We start from the raw sequence: 24,643 nt of genomic DNA on the forward strand, positions 1-24,643 counted from the left end.
TAATACTATATTTTAATACTACATTTTATATTTTATATTTTATATATTATATTTTATGTATTATATTTTATGTATTATATTTTATGTATTATATTTTATTATATCTTTTATATATTATATACTACTTTATATATTATATTTTATATTATTTAATTATGTTTTAATATTTTATATTAATTAATATTTTTAAACTATATATTTTATACATTATATTTTAAATTATGTATTTTATATATTATATGATATATTATAGACGGTTTCATCGGACGCACGTGATACACGTCTGGATCCGAACCTTACTTCCTGTTACGTTTTTTAATGGTCTGACTAGTTGCTAAACTAATCTCTTGAACAAATGCCTCGTCGAAAATAACAAATGTTTGGTTTCCTATATAATCTATGTTTTGTTTTGTTTGCTTGTTATATAAATAAACTATGTTTAAAGAACTTTGTTGTTATTTAACATTAGCGGAGTTTACCGGAAGTTACGTGCGTACCGCGACAGCGGCTTGTTTATGTTGTTACTGCTGAAACGGTCTATAAAATACTTTATATTTTATATTAATTAATTATATTTTAATACTATATATTTTATATTATATTTTATATTATATAATATATGATATAATACTTTATATATTACATTTTATATATTATATTTTATATATTACATTTTATATTTTTTATATTATATTTTATAAAATATTATATTTTTTATCATATTATTATTATTATTATTGTTATTATTATTTTGAAATGCATTGTGGTCCCAAATTTTGGAAGAGGTTCTTGCAGTACATTAAATCCACCAGGAGATGGAGCCAGTGCAACGCCAAAGTAATCCGCATCTGCATCATTTTGTAAGCAAAGACATCCAGAATAAATCATTCGTCATCTCACTGTTTTCAGCGTTTGATAGTGCTAGACGTTACGTTGTCGTTTAATGGATGCTTACTAGTGCTTTACAACACTGCTAGAGAACAAACACGGTGCATTAAAAAAAATCCCAACAGGAGCTGAATGTAGCCAGTAAAGCGCGGAGGTCCTGATGCTGGCAGGCGTGGTCGTGGGCTGGTCTTGCCCGCAATAAACGTCAAACCGAGGGAATGCGAAGGTCTAAGAAAACACAGACCCAAAACAATACTCTTCATACTGGAAAGCGAGATTGAGCGTCGATTGCGTGGTGCGCCTGCTTGGTGTTTTGGAACGGCTACATTGCGTTGCAGTGTTACATTGTGACTACGCGGATAAAGGACAAAGAGGAGATGTTGTAAGGTGAGCACCTCTTGCTACATTTATTGTTGCGTTTCCATTGTATTGTGAATAGTGAGATTAAAGCTTGTATTCACCCTCTCGTGCCGGCAAATGAAGGAATTTTGGACTCCTTGCATCCATATTAATTGTGACTGCTGGTTATAAGAATGTGCACTGCCATTGCATGTATTTACCACACGGTGCAATATTACTAGTACGTTTTAATTGCGCGAACAGCGTACAAGAAAACATATGGTTGCGTTAGAGGAAAATCAAAAGTGAATACATTCCTCTACCCATGAATCGTTTACAATTGAGATGCTTTATGTGTTCCTGTTTTGTTAAACTAATTTGGAGGCCCCGAGGCCTTATTTTCATGTAAACGTTTGTGCATGTGCGATATACATTTTCACACGACACAATTCCAACTTTCAGATTCATCTGTTGTTTGAATCTAATGTATACTTGTATTTACTGATGCCTGGAGGCTGAGCCCGGCTGCGCGGCTGGTGCTGATGCAGCGGTGCGCGCGGTGTTGCTAGGCAGCCGAGTACAGGCCGTGCCGCGTGGACACTTGCTGTGCTGAGCCACAAAACTTTATAATAACACTACGTCGATTAAAGAGAATAACATTTTTTAAAATCGTTATTGTTTTAACGGTTACCAAATGAATATTCTCCCGTTCTCACATTAGTCTTGTTGTTGTTTATCTGTATAAGAAGTGGGCGTGGCACCTGCACATTTCCCCCCGGAAAATGAGCCATAACGAGAAAGGGCGGCACAGCCCTGTCTTCAGCAATCCAAATAGTGACCAGATAATAACCTGACACTTTTTAATTGAGTCATCAGTTCCTGTTCTCATTTAAATTTTTGGTAAAATAGGGTTGTCACAAATGTATTCATTTAATTTTGTGTTTCTGTGAGATCTGGTAGTTTGTTCTGTGTAGTAAATTAGTAAAATAATATTTAATATAACTTAAAAAAAAATGCAAATATATGACATTCAAAAATAAATATTCTTCAAATTATTAAAAAAAATATTAATCTTGCTTTGTGTAACATTTATGCACGTAGTTTTGGGTGTCTATCGCATCTTTTGAGACTGAAAAATGCTGACACTTTTGGTTTATGGGTTTAGTTTGACAAATTTTTTTAAGTGGGTGAAGACACGCCCCTCCCATCACTTGTCCAACTGCAAATGCATTGTTTTTGGCATCTAGCTATAGTAGCCTGGCATACATTCAGATTTTTATCCCAAGAAAGGCTAGATTTGTAAAGAAGTTTAAATATGTAGTTTATTGATTGGTGTTACCGTATGTAAATTTTACTGTATGTGAGATTTTTTCATGGGTCATGATGCATCCACAGCCACACATTAACTTAATTAAAAAACCCATTTAAAATCAATCAAGCATTACTTTTAACCATTATGCATTCCTTTCAAACTTCTCTCTCCCTCTTTTCCTGCTTCTTAAAAGCATCAGGATCTCTTAGTGGGCTAGAAAGCCTTCATCCGGTCAGGAAAGCATTGTTTCAGAAAGATCAATAACTGACATATACGTGCATGTGTGTTTTTTGCAACATCTTTCTGTATCTCTTCTCTTCCCAGAAAATATCAAAAGCTCACTTTAGTAAAATACAAGACTGTGCATCTTTGAGATTACAGACAGGAGTGGATGTACACAGGGAGTGGATCACTGTAATAGCAGTGGAACTTGATTAAATTGGATTCACTAGAGTAGAAAGCTGTGTTTGAAACCGATCCAAGGAACGGCACAGGACGGCGCCAGTTTGGTGTCTGGATCCAGAGTGTCCCCAGCCATTATGAAGCCTCCCCGGGGAGACGCCATCTGAGTGGGGCTCCCAGAGCACCTGAGCCCCTGCTAGACAACCAAACACAAGGATGCTGTGACTGCTAGTGCATTAACTCATAGACTTATTGGATGCATTTATGAGATCATATTTCAAATGAATATGTCCTCTATGACCCAAACAGAACGTAGCATGTTAACTTGAATACTTAAGAGAAATATGATTTATTTTGTGCCAGCAAGCAATAGCTGTCATTTTACCATCTAGGTATAGACCTATAATCCGGCTATAAGTAACGCACTTCTTGCTGATATAAACTTAAATTTGGTTACATGTCGTTTTTGCCAAAATTACTTGTAAGATGTTTGATATCCCATCATGTAAGCCAACAGTGATTACATGGCCATTATTTATTTATTTCATTTTTTGGGGCTATGTTTTGGTTAGACGTCTATAATTTTCCCTGACAGCCCAAATTTTGCCTTATTGTTAAGCCTAGCTGTCTGGGCTGTAAAATGTTTTTAAACACAAAAATGTGTGCTGGGTAATAGCCTTACTTTTCTTCACTCCTGTGTAGTGTAAACAGTGTTCGATAAGTTTAAAGTTTAATATGGGAGCGAAAAGTCCATTTTCCTACTGGCTCGAGGAACGGTTGTCTACTTTACACTTGGACTGAACTTGTCCTAAGACAAGAACAGGTATTGGTTTTAAGTCAACTTTTATGAAAGGTTTTGATCTACTTCAAATGTTGACTAGATACCTCTTAAAAGATAATATTGGACAGTTTCACAAAATTTTGGACCCTTTCAGGCAGTTGTATTTCCAGCCTGATCTCACGAGAAATTGTATATATTTTACAAGCTGGCTAATTCGTATCAATTCATATGAAGTTAACCGTGCAAAATTGTACAACAAAAACAACAACGAAACCGAACCCCTAGCCCCGCACCTTACCCCATCGTCACTGGGGTCAAGGCAAATTGTACCAAAGCTTACAAATGTGGTTGTATGAATTAATACGAATTAGAATATAAGAAAATTATTCCTGGATTCTGTTATTATTCTACACTCAGGTTTTTAAAGGTTGTTCGTTTAAAGCAACACCAAAGAGTTTTTTTTACCTTAAAATAACGTTTCCAAAAAAGTGTCAGTCGTTCATCCACTCGAAACAGGCTGAACGGCACTTTCACATTCGCTTTGCAAGCCCTCTATCGGCCGAAACCGCACTAAAGAAGTTTCCAACCGTCGGGTCGCGGTCCTGTAGTTCGAGTGAAACTACAAAAACTTGCTTTACGGCAGACCTACAATCCAATCAGAGCAAGCTATGCTTGCAGTATTTAGGACAGTGGTAATGGACAATTATGCTTCTAACCTGTAGGGGGAGCAAAGAGCAAAAACTCTTTAGTGTTGCTTTAATGCTACACATTTGTTTCAGTTTTTTTGTTCAAAATAAATTTCAATCCATAAAACTGCCATAAATATAGGTAACTCTTTCACATAACTTAATATCTTCTCTAGTTAAGACGATTAACTGCTCAGTTTACTTGGGCTACACTGCAAAAAAAAAATTCAAGAAAATATTTTCTAAGTATTTTGTCTTGTTTTCAGTAAAAATATCTAAAAATTCTTAAATAAAGATGCTTTTTCTTGAGGAACAAAACGAAGTCTAGTTTTTAGACCAAAAATATAAAATGTAATTGATTTTGTGCATAAAACAAGCAATAAAATCTGCCAATGGGGTAAGCAAATTTTTCTTGACATTATTTTGAATTTAGTGTTTAAGAAAAATGCTTGTTTTTGATATTTTTACTGAAAACAAGACAAAAATACTAAGAAACTTTTTTCTTGAAAATAATTTTTTTGCAGTGTATATTTACCCATGGCGGCTATTTTCATAAACGGACGTTTTTAACCTCTCCGGCTTCAAAAATAACATTGTGCACACATGTCAGTTTTTAAGAAAAGTGTTAATTTACAAGTACCCATGTATATATGCCGTCAGGAGCATGCCAAACCTGTAGGTGGCAGTGTAACGAGAAGTTCAAGCACACATGAGCCAATCAGATTTCCGAAAATAGCAACATATCACTTCCTCTTCCACTTTTGAACAAGTTCGCACTGTTGACGTAGGTGCGAGCTCTGGCGCATACTGTGACGTTGGCTCTCTAAACATTCGTCTGTTTACATTCAACCATGCAAACGAAGATTTTTAAAATCTCCACTCTGGCCGGAGTTTTTAGCAAGAAACGGTTTCAGAGGCAAATTCTCCGTTTGTGTCTAAACGAAGGGTGCAAACGAAGGGAAATGTCACCGTTTTTTTTTTTTTTTTATAACCATGTATGTGTAAACCGGGCCTTGAATAAGATTTTCTCAATTTAGATTTTTACAATCCTCCAGCTCATGTTCAAATAAATCAATTTAATTGTGTGAAAATAGGTCTCATAATTTTATTAAGTTAAACCAACATTCTATTTTTTTTTTAAATCTATGATTATTTTAAGGTTGAATATTTGACACAGAGCCACATTGCATCCACTTTTTGGGATGTCTGCCAATAAATAGTGTACTTGTAGCCATCTGCACATTACACTGTCAGATAAAATGGTCAAAAAATGGTGCCTAGCAATCACTAGGGCAAAATGCACACCGTTACACCTAAAAAGTTTATATTAGTAGTAGTACATCAGAAGTACATTTTGGTACCAAAAAGTGCATATTAGTACTTCATACTGGTACCAAATGTACAGTCTTGTGCAAAATAATAGCAGAACAATGTGACTAACCAGAATAATCAAGGTTTTTAGTATATTTTTTTATTGCTACGTGGCAAACAAGTTACCAGTAGGTTCAGTAGATTCTCAGAAAACAAATGAGACCCAGCATTCATGATATGCACGCTCTTAAGGCTGTGCAATTGGGCAATTAGTTGAAAGGGGTGTGTTCAAAAAAATAGCAGTGTCTACCTTTGACTGTACAAACTCACATTGAATATCACATAAACACACATTGTACTGCTATTATTTTGAACAAGACTGTATATATCTGTACCTAATTGGTATATATTGATTTATTTGCTGAACAATCAATCACTTTTACTAATGGACGTAAAGAACTATATGTCTTTGTAATTGCAGTGCACTATATGATACTATTAAGGGCACTTGTACTGAGTGTTTGACAGTTAGTCCAACTCATCACATTGCTCTGGGTGTGGTGTGCAGTATTGCTTATCTAGTGTATGCAGGACTGTCAATGTGTGTATTTTTCATGTTTGAACGTGACTACTGTATACTGTATCCTCATTCTTTCAATGCAATATGTTCCAATAACATTTTGGTACTCCGTAACTAACTAATTAATCTTATCTTTTTGTGTTTCCACCCCATCTAGCCATCTCACCTGATTCAGCTTGGCCTATCCTTTCTTTTTGCTCTCTTTTCCATCTGTCTTTCCTATAACCTATCACACTGGGAGAAAAAAGATGAGTACCTCCCCGAGCCCTAAAGGGACCCCGGTACAGCACAGTCCCGTAGACGGGGAGTGTTTGGAAGCGGATATGGTCCAGTCTCCCCAGCAGTCTACGCCATCTAGCAGCCTCAAGAAACGCGTTTCCAGTCTCCTCCAAAGCCCTGTGAGTGACGAGTCGTACGGTTTCGTAATAAATGATGCCCATATATTTGCTTTGAGACTAGGTACATATTTAAAGCTATTAGAAGTCTTGGCTCTGGAAGTATTGTTCTTGTTCATTCCCTTAATAGGGGTTTTAATAAATGCTCAAGAGTGCCAAGCCATGAACCAAACCAACCAGCTCTAAGATTAATTATAAACTTGTAAGGTAACTGGAGGAAAAAACTAACTAAAGTGAAGTTTAAAGGTTTTTACAAGACATCAAACCTATCCGAAAAGCATTGAAAATGATACAAATAAATCAAAAATGACATTAGATTTAAAGTCACAGACTATAAATCAGAAAACTGTATTTTTTATTTTATTATGAATTATTAGAATACAAACGTAGTGTAGAGGGAATGACTTGATTTTGGTTAGGTAATCAAGTTAATGTGATGCATTTAGCATCAGTTGCAATGCATTATGGGAGGGTCTGCAGTGAGAGGATTGGTGGACCTCTCCATTTTTACTTTGGGAATCCTGCTGTTGTGCCCTGATGTGTGAATAAGTCGCTTATATATGGTTTTAAAAAGATATCATATCTCTCATCATCAGAAAATCCGCTTTTGCCTGCTTGCCCCTTTATATGTTCTGTGCCCCCTTTAATATCCCGGGCCAATCCTTATGTCCTCTGTCCCCTGCCCCCTCATAAGGTTTCCAAAGATATGATTATCTGAACAGCTCAGATATAATCTGCCCTGAATCACCACTGACAGCTGCAGCTGGAGAGAGAGAGAGAGAGAGAGAGAGAGAGAGAGAGAGAGAGAGAGAGAGAGAGAGAGAGAGAGAGAGAGAGAGAGAGAGAGAGAGAGCTGTGTAATATAAAACAGAGATAGTGCCGTAAGTTTGAGGTGGTGGTGCAAAACAAAAAACACGCGTTCACAATGGAGTAATATTTTGAATGACACAAATGAGGAGGTCAGTGGGGACGATCGGTTCATTCCTGCACTCTTGTGGATGGATTTGGAAGCTGTAGCTCAACTTTAGCCACTTGATTTTGTATGTTTAAAAACATTTTTTTATTATGTATTAATGTAGCAAATGTGTGCTTGTGTGAGTGCTCCATTCAGCTGTTAACATTATTGACTTATTTAGACTTTGTTTGGAGATGTGCTGTATATCAAAACTTTAAAAGAAATGGCAGATGCAACTTTAAAAAAGAAAATGTGTTTACAATCCACAGCAGTTACACCAATAAATGTTGAATGTTAATTAACACCAATTTTTGTTTTCTTTAAAGTGCAAATCTAGTAACACATGGAGTTATAGAGACTACATGAACTGGTCTTTTCAGTAGTACACAGTGAAAAGTTACAGTATTAAATAAAAAGTTACAGTATCTAACATACAATATTTTACTGTAAATAAAGCTTAATATGTGTGTAATAATCATTTAAAATGTAAACATGTCATATAAAGCTATCTTTGTGTGTATATGTGCTAAAGTCTTTCAGAGAGGAGCTGGATGTGTTGATTCAGGAGCAGATGAAGAAGGAAGGAAGCTCGTCCAGTCTGTGGGCTCTTCGACAGATCGCTGACTACATGGCCACTCATGGATCGCCCGCCTCCCTGCCCGTCACCCAATCTAGTATGTAATACCCAATGCTGATGCTGTTTCGCAGCTGTTTACCTGATGGTTAAACATCTGCTTTTTATCCCATATGGGGTGAATTATAAATGATCTTTACCCACTCCTGTTTGCATTGGGGTGATTGTCCATGATAATGGTATTGGACGTAGTTTTTATAAAATAATTTGCTGTACGGCAGATTTTGTTGTATTTTAGTTAGGGCTGTCAAAAGATTAATTGCGATTAATCACATACAAAATAAAAGTTTGTTTTTGCATAATATATGTGTGTGTGAACTGTGTGTAATTATTTTGTATATATAAATACACACACGCATGTATGTAAGAAACCTTTACATGTATATTTTTTTATTTTATATGTAGATAAAAAATTAGGGCTGTCAAAAGATTAATCGCGATTAATCGCATACAAAATAAAAGTTTGTTCTTGCATAATATATATGTGTGAGCTGTGTGTAATTATTATGTATATTTGTACATACTCACATACATATATACATTTCAGAATTTATATATATATATCGTGATTAATCGCATACAAAATAAAAGTGATTTTTAGCAAAAATCACTTAATAAAAGTGATTTTTAGCAAAAATCACTTTTATTTTGTATGCGATTAATCACGATTAATCTTTTCCCAGCACTAATATTTATTTAGATTTTGATATATTTTGTATTCTATATAAATAAAAAATATGAAGAAAAGTTTTTCTTAAATTTATGCATGTTTGTATTTATATATAAATAATATTTACACACAATACACACATAAATATAATATGCAAACACAAACTTTTATTTTGTATGTGATTAATTGCAATTAATCTTTTGAGCCCTATAAAAATATATACATAACATTTTTCTTAAATGTATACATGTATGTGTGTTTTCATATATACAAAATAATTACACACAGTGCACACACATATATTATGCAATATAACAAACTTTTATTTTGTAAACGATTAATCGATTAATAATTTAATTATTTTCAGACATTTATCTATCATATTATTTCTTTAAAAATAGATACCTTTACACCATAGTTCACTTTAAAGTCTGCGTAAAGAACCTGAATGGATGCTCCTGATTGTGTTAGGGGCGGGGCTACCATTTTAGCCCCACCCAAATAAACCTGAACACAGAATTGTGGAAAAACAAAAATTCAGTTCGAAACGCATTTCAGTATTACATTTCTAATATTTATAATGTGTTTAGAAACAATTTTTCTCTCTCTATGCATTTAAAATCACCTTATCTTTTATATTAGAGACGGATAAAAGTAAATTATATTCAATCAAATGTGATTTTGTTGAATCTAGTCTGTCACTTAAACCCTGATAGATAAACCAACTTTGTATCTTTATGTAGAGTCATTCATGACTAACACACATTATCTTGTTTTTGTGTTGCTCTTACGAATGCCTGTGTAGCCATTACCACGGTGACCCCCATTAATGATCTGCAAGGATGGGAACCAGGCTCCATGGTGAAGGGTGAGAGATTGATGCGCTGTAAGCTAGCTAGTGTACATCGTCTGCTGGATCTATACGGCTGGGCTCAGATTGCCAACACACGTCTTACAGTAAGCAAAACCTGGGTTTGGATGCTTTCTGGTAAAAAATTGTGCACACTGTTTTCTTCCTAAATATGATTTGGTTAATTTACAAAATGCCTGTACAAAATATCTGTTTAAGCTCTATGTTGTGTGGCCATGATGAAATTGTGTTTTCTCGTAGAGTCCCAGACAGCAGACGACAGCTGTCTGGGAGTGCATTTTAAATGCCTTCGCATAGTGGGCCTTTTATCCATCAGTAGGCCTACGTGTGTATCTGGGATCGAACCCATGACTTTTGTGCACCTGCACTGTATGCCACATTTAGATAAATAGATACATTTCAGATCCAATATGCTACTTTTGATGTGGTCAAAGCTCACGGTTGGTAAGCAGAAGGTTATTAGTTGTAATCCTGCTAAATCCTACTTCTACTCGCTCCAGGGGTTTGTTGCAGTAATAAACGTATCGTAATTCACTTTGGATAAAAGCATCTGGTGAATGACTACTTAGCTTCTCTCTCAATTTCTCTTGTTCTCTGCAGATACGCGTTAGTAAAGAGCAGGAACATTTCCTGGTGATGCCGAACGGTCTCGCTTACGGGGAGGTGGCTGCCTCAAGTCTGGTGAGATTTTACATGCTATCTAAACTTTTTACATGCACTTTTTGTGTCTTGTGCAAACACCTTCAAATAAAAAAACATGACAATGAAAGGTTTTATTGTATTCAGGATTTTACTGGACACATATTGTGCTAAGAGGATTTATTTAAAGGGATAGTTCGGCCAAAAATGATATTAAACCCATGATTTACTCACCCCCAAGCTGTCCGAGTTGCATATGTCCATCGTTTTTCAGACAAACACATTTTCGGTTATTTTAGAAAATGTTTTAGATCTTTCAGTTGATTAAATGTAATGTAACAGGGTCCACGACCTTCAAGTCCAAAAAAAGTGCGTCCATCCTTCACAAATTAAATCCAAATTTAAAACTTTATTAACAAAAATAAATACCTTCCGGTAGCGCCGCCATCTTAGTCGCGTCCGCATTCAGGAAGAGAGCTTACGCAGCCTACTGAGGCTCTGCTGCTGCTCTGTGCCCCCGCCCTCCGAATTTGTCATACGTCACTAAGAAAAGTGCGTACACTACGCTAATACTCTCTCCTGAATACAGAGGAGTCTAAGATGGCGGCGCTACTGGAAGGTATTTTTTTTTGTTAATGAAGTTTTAAATATGGATATTTCTACAACAACACCGCACGGATTACCCTCAGAAGATCTTTGTTTATCATCCTGGAGCCGTTTGGATTTAATTTGTGAAGGATGGATGCACTTTTTTTGGACTTGAAGGTCGTGGACCCCGTAACATTACATTTAATCAAGTGAAAGATCTAAAACATTTTCTAAAATATCCGAAAATGTGTTTGTCTGAAAAACGATGGACATATGCAACTCGGATAGCTTGGGGGTGAGTAAAGTTTAATATCATTTTTCGCCGAACTATCCTTTTAACCACGATAATTTGCACAAATTTCACAAGGTAATTCATATGAATTTTGTACAAAGTAAATCATACAGGAACTTAAGAGTACTCGGGAAAAAAAACATGAATGATATGGAGGACTGATCCTGAAAAATTATAAATAAATGTAAAAATATATAAATTCATAAAAAATGTATAAAAGAATAAATAAAAATGTATATATAAGTACATCAATAAATAAATGTGTGAAAATATTTATTATAATACAAAAATAAATAAAATACAAAAATAGAAATGAAAGTAGCAATCTTCATTTATGTTTGTTTTTTATATTTCTCTGTTGTTTTATATATTTCTTTGTACATTTATTTATTTATTTATATTTCTCTTGATATTTGTTTTTGTATTTATTTATATTTTTTGTATATTTCTTTGTACATTTATTTATTTATTTATATTTTTTATCTTTCTCTGCATATTTGTATTTGTATTTATTTATTTATATTTGTTTTTGTATATTTTTTGTACATTTATTTATTTATTTATATTTTATTATATTTCTCTGCATATTTGTTTTTGTATTTATTTATTTATTTATATATTTTTTGTATATTTATTTACAATTTTTGCAGGATCAGTCCTCTATAAATAATATCGTAATAACACAATCAACTTCAATCAGATTGTCCTAAAGAATCACATAAAATCAAAAGTTTATTTAAAAAACGATAAAAATTCTACTTACATACTACCAGTGGCGCCTCGTGACTGCTCATCCAAGGGGCACTAATTCAAAATAAGTGTTCATGTGTGTTGCTTACGTTTTCAAAATATGTGTTTGTTGCGTCATGTAAACCATGTGCATCACGTGTTTTGTTAAAATAAGTGCATGGTGCACACGCGTCAAAACCGTTTATGATAAAAGAGACGCTCACGTTCACAAAATACACGGAAGACACTCACTTAACAGTAAACTCTGATTACGCATAAGATTATGTGAGTATCTGGCAAACGCAAGCGTCTCTTTTATCATAAACCCTTTAGACGCATCTGCAGCAGGCACTTATTTTGACAAAACACGTGATGCACACAGGATCTCTCAACGCACAGAACACATATTTTAAAAAAAGGAACCACACACATGACGGGCGGCTACATACATGTTGTGACAAACTTTGCATCGAGCACCCTCGAAAAAAGAAGTCACCGGCGGCCGCCACTGTATACTACTGTATTGATGTTTCTTATGGAAACAAGATATGAATGTCAATATTTTTGCTCCATTTTCTCAGAAGAGAAATATGTATGTCTGCTAAAAGTTTATTTGGTTAACGTTTAGAAATGCCTTTAAAATGCCTTTAGAGAAAACTTCAAAAACCATAACACTCATCCACTGGAAAAAAGTAAAAAGTTGGATCAAACAGTTGGATCAACCTAAAAAGTTTATTCAATTGGTAACACCTAAACAAGTCAAAATACTTTTTGTAAATTTTTAGGTGTTCCAATTGAATAAATTTTTTTGGTTTATCCAACTGTTCACTTCTTACAGTGTGATGGTTTAAGGGCTCATTAAAGTATGTTTGGCATGTTTGAAAAGCTTTAAGCGTGTTCTCTGTATACTGTGCAGGTAAAGGTGAATATTCTTGGTGAGGTGGTCGAGAGAGGCAGCACTACACTGGGAGTGGATGTATCTGCATTCAGCCTGCATTCTGCCATCTACTCCGCACGACCAGACGTCCGATGCCTGCTACACCTTCACACACCAGAAACCGCTGCTGTACGTCTCTCTTTCTCTCATATAATACATATCAGCTAATAAAGCTTTTTTTACAAAGTCTGTACAGTTTTTCAAATAAATATGTAGCATTTATTCTAAATGTTTAAAATGGCAAAATAAATACTAGAAATTAAATTATATAATTGATTTTTTAATTTCTTCAACAATTAAATTCTTGCTGCATTCTCTCATTCCTTTTTGATTTCAAGATTTTAACGCACTACGTGTTGTTATAACTAGAGCGGTCAACAATTAATCGCGATTAATTGCGATTAATCACATATAAAAGTTTATGTTTGCATAATATATGTGTGTGTGTCCTGTGTGTAATTATTATGTATATATTAATACACACATTCATTTATGTATTTAAGAAACATTAACAGCTGTACATATATTAATTTATATTTTTCGATATTTTATAATATATATGAATTAAAAATATGGATATATAAATATAATTTTTCGTAAATGTATACATGTATGTGTGTTTTTATTTATACATAATAATTAAACATAGGACACACACATATATTATGCAAACACAAACTTTTATTTTGTATGCGATTAATCGTGATTAAGCGTTCGACAGCACTAATCACTACACATCACATTGAATCTTTCAAAGGTATCAGCCATGAAGTGTGGCCTTCTACCACTATCCCATGAAGCCCTGCTTGTGGGTGATTTGGCTTATTATGACTATAATGGAGTCATGGAGGAAGAGGAGGACAGGGTGGAGCTCCAGAAGAGCCTGGGGCCAACATGCAAGGTTATATAAAACTTAATATTTTTGGTTATTATGTCACAAAACTTTGGCAAATTTTATAACTATATGGCTGATGTTTGTTTTAAAAAGGGGTTGAAATATTTTCATTCTGCATACGACCACCATGAGAGCTCTGTCTGACTCCAATGTGTTATACAGGTGTTGGTTTTGAGGAACCATGGGATTGTGGCCCTGGGGGAATCAGTGGAAGAGGCCTTTTACACAATTTACCACATTCAGAATGCCTGTCAAATACAGGTAGGCATAAGATCAAACCCTGCATTTTACACTTTATGCATTTGGCAGATGTGACTTCCCACAATGCAATGCACTCTGATGTTTCGTCTAAAATTGTATGCCAATTAATTTGCACACAGAATTAGATTAACAAAGAAGAATAATGATTTGTATTTTAAAACTGGATGCCACTCACTGAATTAAACAATACAATTTAATTTATAGTGTTCCTGTAGCTCAATTGGTTTAGCATTGTGTTAAAGGAAAACACCACCATTTCTCAATATTTTACTATGTTCTTACTACAACTTAGATGAACGTACATACTTATCTTTTTTCAATGCATGCACTTAATCTTTGTACAGCACGTAGTGAATGTGTTAGCATTTAGCCTAGCCCCATTAATTCCTTAGGATCCAAACAGGGATTAATTTAGAAGCCACCAAACACTTCCATGTATTCCCTATTTAAAGACTGTTACATGAGTAGTTACACGAGTAAGTATGGTGGCACAAAATAAAACTTTTTTTTGGAGCCATAGGAATGATTGAGGCTAGGCTAAATGCTAACACATTCAAGAAGCGCTGTACAAAGATTGAAAGTGCACGCATTGAAAAAAGATAGGTATGTATTGATTCATCTAAGTCAAGGTAAAAACATAGTAAAATATTGAAAAACTGTGGTGTTTTCCTTTAACAGCACATTGGTTTTGGGTTTGATTCCCAAGACAAATACTAATAATGTGAATGAACTGTAAATGGCTTTGGATTAAAATTTCTGCCAAATGGATGAATGTAACATACAGTATACAATACAAAACACAGTATTCAGTGAGTAGTAAGCTAGTTTTTCATTTCAAACACAGGCCACACTCGCACCCAAGTCGTTCACACTGAGATATGTTGCAATACTCTGATGTTCTGGCAGGTGGCAGCACTGTGCAGTGCCGGAGGAGAGCAGAACCTAATCATGCTGGACCGCAGCATTCACAAGCCTGTTGCTACTGGTACTGTGGGCTGGGCCGGATCCACCTTCGGCCCATTGCACAAAAGCAGGCTTGGAGAACACGAATTTGAAGCATTAATGAGGACGCTGGACAATCTGGTTAGTCTAGTAACTGTAACTCTACTGTTTGAGGTTTAATAATAGCCCAATGTAACTGTTTTCCTTAACGCTCTCTAGGGTTACCGTACAGGATATGCCTACCGTTTCCCAGTTCTACTGGAACGCTCGAAAACCAGAAGAGAGATTGAGGTTCCTGCTACTGTCACATCTTTTTCCTTCCATGAAGATGGCACTTATCCACACCCGCGTTTCCAACCTCACACCCAGCGGCAACAGCAGAAGACCAGATGGCTTAACACCCCAAATATCTATCAGAAAGTTAACCAGGACCAGGCCAGCCCGGGACATAGGGCTACGGTAAGAGGAATCCATCAACAGCTGCCTAAAAGCATGCTTAAAGACCCATTGAAGTTTTTTTTAAATGCACAGCTTTGTGACAGACTGGTCTCGAGACCGATTTCTGCTTTCATGGACTCGTCTCGGACTTGTTCCTTCTCGGACCACAGTGGGAGGAGAAGAACTCATAATTTCAGACTGAGTCCTCGAGACCAACGCATTTTTATGTTCATATAAAAAAACCACACAACACACAACAACAATAATAAAATGCAATGTTGACGGGCATTATTTGAAAATGACATGGTGCAATGCAAAGATACTCCCATCAGCGCCGTTTATTTATTTGTAGAAAAATAGGCAGAAGATGATGCATGTGGTAGGGATTTTTTTGCTGATAGTAAAAGCATAGTCCATATTAGGACGTAAAAACTGCTCCTCTAAACAATTCCCAATCTAGCTTAGTCTGTAGGCCTAACTGTTGATTATTAACTGGTTTTTAACATGTTTTTATGGTCTTGGTCTCGACTCAGTCTCGACTCCTAGAGGACTCCTTGCTTCCTCAAAGACTCGGTCTTGACTCGAACTCGACTGTATTTGAAAATCAACCGACTCAGTCTCGATTCGGTCTCAACCCTTCAAAGACTCGGTATTGACTCGGCATAGGCGGTCTCGTCCCCATCACTAGCCAATAGCGTCACAGCCAGGAATCTGATGTGACGCTGTATTGCAGAGTGATGTCATAAAATCATTGATCCCTACTAACCTTCTACTTCCGGATAAATATTAACGTGTGCATTCCATGGACACATTTCTATTCGATGAAGCCATGGAAGATTATCATGTGACCTACAAGATTTACTATACTTTTTACTCTGTCTCTCTCTCTCTCTCTCTCTCTCTCTCTCTCTCTCTCTCTCTGTTCCACCCACTGCTTTACTCCCTCTCTGCAATGCAGGGGAGATATTTCATTGTCATAAAACTCACTGCAGTGCTCACACTGCCCTCTGCTGGCTATTTTGTATTTTTCACATGTTCACCTGTAATTTCCAAACTGCTGTCTGCCTTTATTTGTGAGATATTTGACATGTTATTATCTAGACACTGAATTTTTCCTGTACTGGTTTCATTTTTTAAGTGGTTAAAGGCAGAAGAAATGACCCAGGGAAGTGGAAAAGGAATCAAGATAGAAAATCCAAACCAGTTTGTCCCTCTATTCACAAATCCGAAAGAGGTGCTTGAGACTAGAAATAAGGTACAGTGAGCTTTCTCTCTTTAATATTTGTCCTGTTGTTTATAGAGTCACAGTGGATGTCTACATACTTTGAAACAGCAGGTTGTGTTGATCATAGATATGTATAATGAAGGCTAGATATCTCAGCCGCGCTGCTGGCCAATTGAGTGGAACGTCCGCATTTAGCGGCCATCTTACCACAGGGCGTTCGCTCACTCCTAGCATTGTGTTTTAATGGTGCATGTACTTTTAAATGACCATAACATGCATAATTTTTTACCGATTGTTTGAAACGTTAAAGATGTACCTATGACACTGCATACTTATTCTAAAAAAATATTCATGAAACATGTTAAAGCATCCAGAATTATAGCCACATTAATAACGTTTGTAAGAAACCAAACCATTTGAAAATCTGTAGAAAATTGAGCAAGTTATGGTCATTTACTAAGTACATGCACCATTAAAACACAATGCTACGAGTGAGCGAGCTGCCTGTGGTAAGATGGCCACCAGGTGATGACGTTACAGACTCCGCCGCATTATACATATCTATGGTGTTGATGACATTAAAATATATAATAAATCATGCATTTAAAAAAAACTTTCACGGTTTCAGCAGTAACAACATAAACAAGCCGCTGTCGTGGTCCGCACGTAACTTCTGGTAAACTCCGCTAAGAATAATTAACAACAAAGTTCTTTAAACGTAGTTTATTTATATAACAAGCAAAAAACAACACATAGATTACCTAGGACACCAAAACATTTGTTATTTTCGACGAGGCATTTATTCAAGTGATCAGTTTAGCAACTAGTTAGACCATTCAAAAAAGGAAACCGGAAGTAACGTTCAGATCCAGACGTGTATCGCATTAGCGCACGTGCGTCCGATGAAACCGTCTATACTGTTGTGTTTTTTCAAGAGAGATCATTTTAGTTCTTTATAAGAGCACTGTCACAAAAAATTGAGGTACAAAATTGTATATTGTTTTGTCGATGTGGTGGTACCTTCAAAGGTACCTATGGGCATACAACACGATTCACGCGTTGAGTACTTTTCTCCTGCGGATCGGATCACAGATCGAGTACACCACCCCCTTCAATACGATCCAAATTTGCATCCAATCGAACTCAATCGTATTGATTAAGGTGTTTACATGAAGGCTTTTCAATACGATTGGGCCATCAATACGATTACAAACGGATTATTTGGTTGCATGTAAACGTACCTAGTGAAATATTGCAAGTTTTGGGGTGATATATTTTATTATACTCTAAGGACATATTGTAGACATTAAACACATTCACGGCAGCCTTTTTTTTTTAAAAATTGCCCGCCAGCATTTTTTGTGATTTTCACCAAAGTTTCGCAAAATGCCTTTCAGGAAAATTTTCTTCTAAAAATATATAAACATACCAATATATCAAATGAAACAGCAGACTCTCTGCTTTCAAACAAACAATAAACAAACAAACAAAACAGGGAAAAAAATGTTTCATCCTATCTATATTTTTTTTCTCGGTTTATAAACGTTTAAATATGGGTATTTTTCGCATATTTAGAGATTAGATTTAGAACGATTATCAAAACATACACCGAGTTTAAAATTAGTAAATAATTTTTGCTTCAGTTTTTTAAGAAATTGGGTAAGATTATCTATTGGATAATCGTGGTATTGCATATTAACATAAAACCTCATCAGGGACACGTTTTTTCATGCAAATGTTTTCTCTTAATTGACGAGATAACTTGTCAATGGCAGGGAAAGTGTTAAGGACCTATTATGTGGCAGTTAAATGTTAAGGGTATGGCAGGTGACTTTTTTCAAGGGTGTACGATGCGAAGCTCATCACAACATGTATTCAGTCATGTGTATGGCTTATCATGTCAAAATATGTGTTTTGCTCATCATGTCAACTCAAAATATGTGTCTGCTGCTGACGCTTCGACAGGGTTTATGATAAAAGAAATGTTCACGTTTGCCAGATACTCACTTAATCTCATGTGTAATCAGAGTTTATTGTTAAGTGAGTGTCTTGAGAGTATTGTGTAAACGTGAGTGTCTCTTTTATCATAAACCCTTTTGATGAGTCTGCAGCAGACTCGTATTTTGACAAGAGACGTGATGCACATAAGTGTAATGTGTACATGATGGGCCGAACACATATTTTAGCATGACGAGCAACACACATGACACTTCGAACACATATTTTGAATTTGTGCCCCTCGGAAGAGAAGTCACCGTCCGCCATTGGCTACAAAACATTTAACTGTTCATTTAAAGGTAGCCGACACAATAGGTCCTTAAGGTAGAGTAATGAACACAAAAAAGGTACAACATTGTATTATGTTTTGTATACCTGTAACAGACCCTTAGGGTACCACCCCAGTGACAGAAAAGGTACAGTTTTGTGCATAGGTTACTATGCCAAATATCAGTTAAAATAACAGCAGATAGAGTACATTTACTTCTATAATTAAGCAATGTGAATGGAATTAATGCAACGTGACAACCAACAGATTTTTCCCAAAAATATCTTCACACTACATCTCGCCAACTGTGAGCAGAAGTCACGAAAACACCAGAAGTGTGGCAACATGTTGAGTGTTTTCAGATATGCAGAAAAATATGGCTGTAAAAGTACAATGCATAAAACATTCATTATTAACACGTCCAACAGTAAATTAAGAATGCAAAACCCTCTAAGTGCATCTGACATGTTTTCTTGTAAATTAGCATATTTTTATCAGGCTCTTAATGGATTCTGCCAGCTAAGCAGTATTTCAGAATGATTTAGAATTTAAGCAAAAGTATTTGCTGATGAATAATATGTGCCAAAAGCATTTGATTAATATGATCTCATTTTTGACGGCAGTGGCATTTAGAGGCTTTTGCATCAAAAGTTTATGCATCACATTAGCCAAGATCCTCTTCTCTAAGTGGTTTATACAGAATATGAGTGCTTGTGGAAGTTGAGAATAATGTTTCTCTTTCAGATAAGGGAGCAAAATCGTCAGGACATGAAAACAGCCGGACCACAGTCTCAAGTGTTAGCTAGCGTCATAACAGACAACAGTCCACCGGTAAGACTACAGAGCGGAATTTAGTCACTACCAGAGTATGTGAGTGGAGCGGAGCAGCAAGAATTTCCTCTTCATTTCATAATTCTATCCAGTTCCGCTCTGGGTTTACCATTTACTGCTCCTTGCTTCCATATTTGCTTCCCATGGTTGCATTATGGGCAGTTGTGCTATGATTTAGTGGAGTTAAACAAAACCAACAATGCTTTAACTTTCAAAAAATCCACTCCTAGCTCCAGGCAAAATCGCGCCGCCGCTCTGCAAATATACTCTAGTCACTACACATACCCAGTGTGTTTGTGCAAGGATAAGCTCTGGACTGTGTGAAAATTAATTGTGTGTTTTCAGTCTCCAGAGAAGGAGGAGCCCAAACCCCCAGCCACACCTGAACCTGAGCCTCCGAATCCCTTTAATGAGCTGACGGATCAGGCGCTGGAGGAGTACCGCAAAGAGGTGCAGCGCAAACAAGACGGAGAGCAGGACGGTATGAACTGACAGTGTCTTAACATGACATGCGTAGGTAGTGTAGTCTCACTTGATCTGACTTCTGGCCCAAGCATCGACATTTTATTGATTTCTGCACTAGATTAGAGAAGTGAACTCAATGTGTGCCTTGTGCAGAAATTGACAGGACACTTTGTTACAAAACACCTTGAGATAAGATTTTTATAAGCCTTTTAAGTGTGAACAGTTACAGTTTTTAATTCAGTGGGTAAAATGGGTAGTTGATGTATGACATGCTATATTTCCTATGGATTTTTCAAAATTTTGAATTATTATAATACATGCATTTATAAAGGCATTTTTTATGATTTCATATTGTAAGAGACTATGTGGAATATTTTTGTACTTTTTAAATTATGAAATTAGACAATTAGTTAAGTACATTGCACAAAATGCTAAAATGTGGTTAAAAACATTAATAAATTCAATTACTTTGTAAGTCGACTACCCAAATTCAGCATGCATTTATTTAATACTTTGAAGTGTGACTGGCAATAAAGTTTCATGGAATTTCAGTATTTTTCCCGTAGAAACTTTAAGGTTTAGTGTCCTGTCTTATCTTTCTTCTTTATATCCTGTCTGGGCCTAAAAACCTTTCAACACAAACACTAAAATTCAAGAGCTCCTTCACAACTCTTCTTCACTGTACATCAGAGTCAGAAATTAACCATGGTTTGCAAAAATGTCTCCAAAAGTGAAAATACTCCTAAATCTGGGTATTTTTAAATTACTCTAACATTTTATACACTCCCATAAAGGATTATTAGGAACACCAAACTAATACTGTGTTTGACCCCCTTTCGCCTTCAGAACTGCCTTAATTCTACATGGCATTGATTCAACAAGGTGCTGAAAGCATACTTTAAATATGCTGGCCCATATTGACAGGGTAGCATCTTGCAGTTGAAGGAGATTTGTGGGGTGCACATCCAGGGCACGAAGTTCTCGTTCCACCACATCCCGTAGATGCTCTATTGGGTTGAGATCTGGTGACTTTGGGGGCCATTTTAGTACAGTGAACTCATTGTCATGTTCAAGAAACCAATTTGAAATGATTCGAGCTTTGTGACATAGTGCATTATCCTGCTGGAAGTAGCCATCAGAGGATGGATACATTGTGGTCATAAATGGATGGACATGGTCAGAAACAATGCTCAGGTAGGCTGTGGCATTTAAACGTTGCCCAATTGGCACTAAGGGGCCTAAAGTGTGCCAAGAAAGATCCCCCACACCATTACACCACCAGCCTGCACAGTGGTAACAAGGCATGATGGATCCATGTTCTTATTCGGTTTACGCCAAATTCTGACTTTACCATCTGAATGTCTCAACAGAAATCGAAACTCATCAGACCAGGCAACATTTTTCCAGTTTTCAACTGTGCAATTTTGGTGAGCTTGTGCAAATTGTAGCCTTTTTTTCCTATTTGTAGTGGAGATGAGTGGTACCCGGTGGGGTCTTCTGCTGTTGTAGCCCATCCGCCTCAAGGTTGTGCGTATTGTGGCTTCACAAATGCTTTGCTGCATACCTCGGTTGTAACGAGTGGTTATTACAGTTAAAGTTGCTTTTCTATCAGCTTAAATCAGTCGGCCCATTCTCCTCTGACCTCTAGCATCAACAAGGCATTTTCACCCACAGGACTGCCGCATACTGGATGTTTTTCCCTTTTCACACCATTCTTTGTAAACCCTAGAATTGGTTGTGCGTGAAAATCTCAGTAACTGAGCAGACTGTGAAATACTCAGACCGGCCTGTCTGGTACCAACAACCATGTCACCCTCAAAATTGCTTAAATCATCTTTCTTCCCCATTCTGAAATTCAGTTTGGAGTTCAGGAGATTGTCTTGACCAGGACCACACCCCTAAATGCACTGAAGAAACTGCCATGTGATTGGTTGATTAGATAATTGAATTAATGGGTAATTGAACAGGTGTTCCTAATAATCCTTTAGGTGAGTGTATATATTTATACTATTTCACATAAATACACCATTTATGGTTTTCATTTGGTTTGATTAAAATATCTAAAGGGCAAAAAACTTCTGACACTGTGGTACACAACCCCTCTATCTCCCAATCTTTCTGTTTTCCCTTCCTGCTTTTCACCTGTTCTCTCTCCTTCCCTTTCCCTAATGTTATATAAAAGGTGTAGAGGAGGTGGTGAATGACACGGGGACTACATCCCCCAATAAGACCCCACCATCAGGTGAGACCCTGTGGTGCCGTATTTAAGACCTGTGCATGTGAACATCACACTGCAGAAACACCTGCTATGGTCCCACATGCTGATTCATGTGCTGCATCATCAACTACTGGTTGACAACCCCTGTTACTAACAAAACTAATACGAATGATTTGTTATTCAAAAAGCTTTTCCCTTTCAATGGGCTCACATTGATCAGTGCAGGTAATTTATTCCTACCTTTAAATGTAATCTTATTATTTGACCCAGAAATGTAAAAATACTGTCCCTTATGTAATTTTAACAAGTAAGAAATAAACAATTTATGGTGGGGTTTGTTTGTTTTTTTGGTGGGGGATGCTTTACAGACCTGGTCTATGAGCCCTTGTTGTATGGAAAGGATGTGATAAAAAACTATCCTTTTGAGTATGTTTACAGAAAAATAACAGCATACAGGTTTTTGTAAAGAATGACAAAATTTTCATTTTGTTTCTTTAAATGCAAGGGTGATGTAACATGGGATGTCCGTATTCAAGTCTGTGTCAGTGTTTTTAATTTGAAAGTTCGTGTTTCTTTATGTGTGACATTTTCAACTCTGTACTGTGACCTCCATCTGTCTTCACATCTTTGTGCTTTCTGTGTGTTTCTGTCCTATTATGATTTGTAGGACAAACGTTTGGTACTCAGATCTTGTCTCACTAGTGAGTATATGGAAACTAAAACATTGCACACAACTTGGATAGGCATGCTGGCCAAAACTCTCATGTCATAGCAGCTGCTTCTGTGCCATGGATTAAACATTTGAAATAAAAAATAATTAACCGTTTACCTGTTTTTTTCCTTTTTGTTTTGTTATACTTTTTTCTTAAATTTCATTTACATACAGATGAACAAACCACAGACATTGTGCAGAACGATAAAGGCGAAGAGAAGAAAAAACTGGAGGAGCTTGAAAAAGAAATGAATGCCCTGACGACCACTGACACTTCAGAAACCACGCCCTCTGAACCGCCCACTGTCCTGCCCACCAAACCTACAGGCAACACCCCAGAGGGCTCGCCTTCCAAATCTCCCTCGAAGAAAAAAAAGAAGTTCAAAGCCCCTTGTTTCTTAAAGAAAAGCAAGAAACAGAAAGAGAAAGCAGAAACCTGAACTGTTCTTCACTAATATTTTCACAACACGCTCCAAAACATAGAGCACTCGAGTGTTTGTAGACTCTCAGCCAAGAGAGTTAAACACAGATTCACTCTTCCAAACAAAACACACACACACACATTCACATCTATTCACTGTGTATCCACTTACTGATCATCACATACCACACATGTTTTTGATTATAGGTTTGAAACACGTTCTCTCTTTGCAAATAACACGACCTGCTCTTGTGACCCCGCCCTTGCTTTGAAATGAAATTGCACTTAGCGAATGCATAGAGAAAAAAGAATGTGGCATTGATTGTTCATGTCTATCGATTCTGATTGTTGTCCTTATCATCATCAAACACATTAAACTACATGTGACAACTGTGTCCAAGTTGACTAAAATCTGGCATAATCATCTAACACCTTACATTGTTATAATAGCAGGGATAAAATAAAACAATAAAGCCCAAAATAAGCAAGATAGTGGCTTGTTGCTGCAAAGAACGTCCAACTTTAAATGCACGAATTGATTCTTTGTTTTTTGTTTATATTGTTATTTATGGTCTTTGTTTTGTATGTATGCTGGAAACTTCTTTGCAGTTGTAGGCCTATTTATTTTTATGATCTGTATGTTATTGAAATGCTTTTGTGTGTATATTAGCTGGTTTATAAACTTGATTCCATGTCAATATTAGAATGTATAATGCTAGGATGGGATGTACACTCAATAAAAAATCACTTCCATGTAAAGCTGTTTTTAGTCAGTATTTTGTTGTAAGTTTTAATGGCATAACTAACTGTGAGATAAAGGGTGTGTGTATTTCTAAAAAAAAAAAATTAAATAAATCAGCTTGGCAATTCTCAGCGCTTGATGACGTCACGTGCACTCGCAGAAGACTCTGTGAGGAAATATGCCCTAATTATTTGTTTATTCACTAATAATGCAGTAAA

General features: G+C 36.2%; 1 protein-coding gene across 5 annotated transcripts; it reads left to right on the top strand.

Moving 5' to 3' along the window:
• Positions 1–835: 835 nt before the first annotated feature.
• add2 (adducin 2 (beta)) lies at positions 836–24,432 on the top strand. 5 transcript variants are annotated; one of them, XM_065250885.2, is made up of 15 exons: positions 836–1,275; positions 6,457–6,697; positions 8,182–8,323; positions 9,759–9,910; positions 10,425–10,505; positions 12,989–13,138; positions 13,767–13,910; positions 14,067–14,165; positions 15,072–15,248; positions 15,327–15,566; positions 16,684–16,800; positions 19,781–19,867; positions 20,213–20,348; positions 23,218–23,251; positions 23,437–23,574. In XM_065250885.2, coding segments are annotated over exons 2-15 (1,710 nt in total). In that variant the 5' UTR covers positions 836–1,275; positions 6,457–6,547; the 3' UTR covers positions 23,438–23,574. The 5 variants fall into 5 exon arrangements, with proteins under 5 accessions (XP_065106957.1, XP_065106951.1, XP_065106952.1 ...); XM_065250879.1 differs by lacking the exon at positions 23,218–23,251 and adding an exon at positions 22,515–22,574 and having other exon boundaries at positions 837–1,275; positions 23,437–24,432; XM_065250880.1 differs by lacking the exon at positions 23,218–23,251 and having other exon boundaries at positions 837–1,275; positions 23,437–24,432.
• Positions 24,433–24,643: the final 211 nt, after the last annotated feature.

The sequence above is a fragment of the Paramisgurnus dabryanus genome, chromosome 5, assembly GCF_030506205.2.
Source record: "Paramisgurnus dabryanus chromosome 5, PD_genome_1.1, whole genome shotgun sequence".
NCBI classification, from domain to species: Eukaryota; Metazoa; Chordata; class Actinopteri; order Cypriniformes; family Cobitidae; genus Paramisgurnus; species Paramisgurnus dabryanus.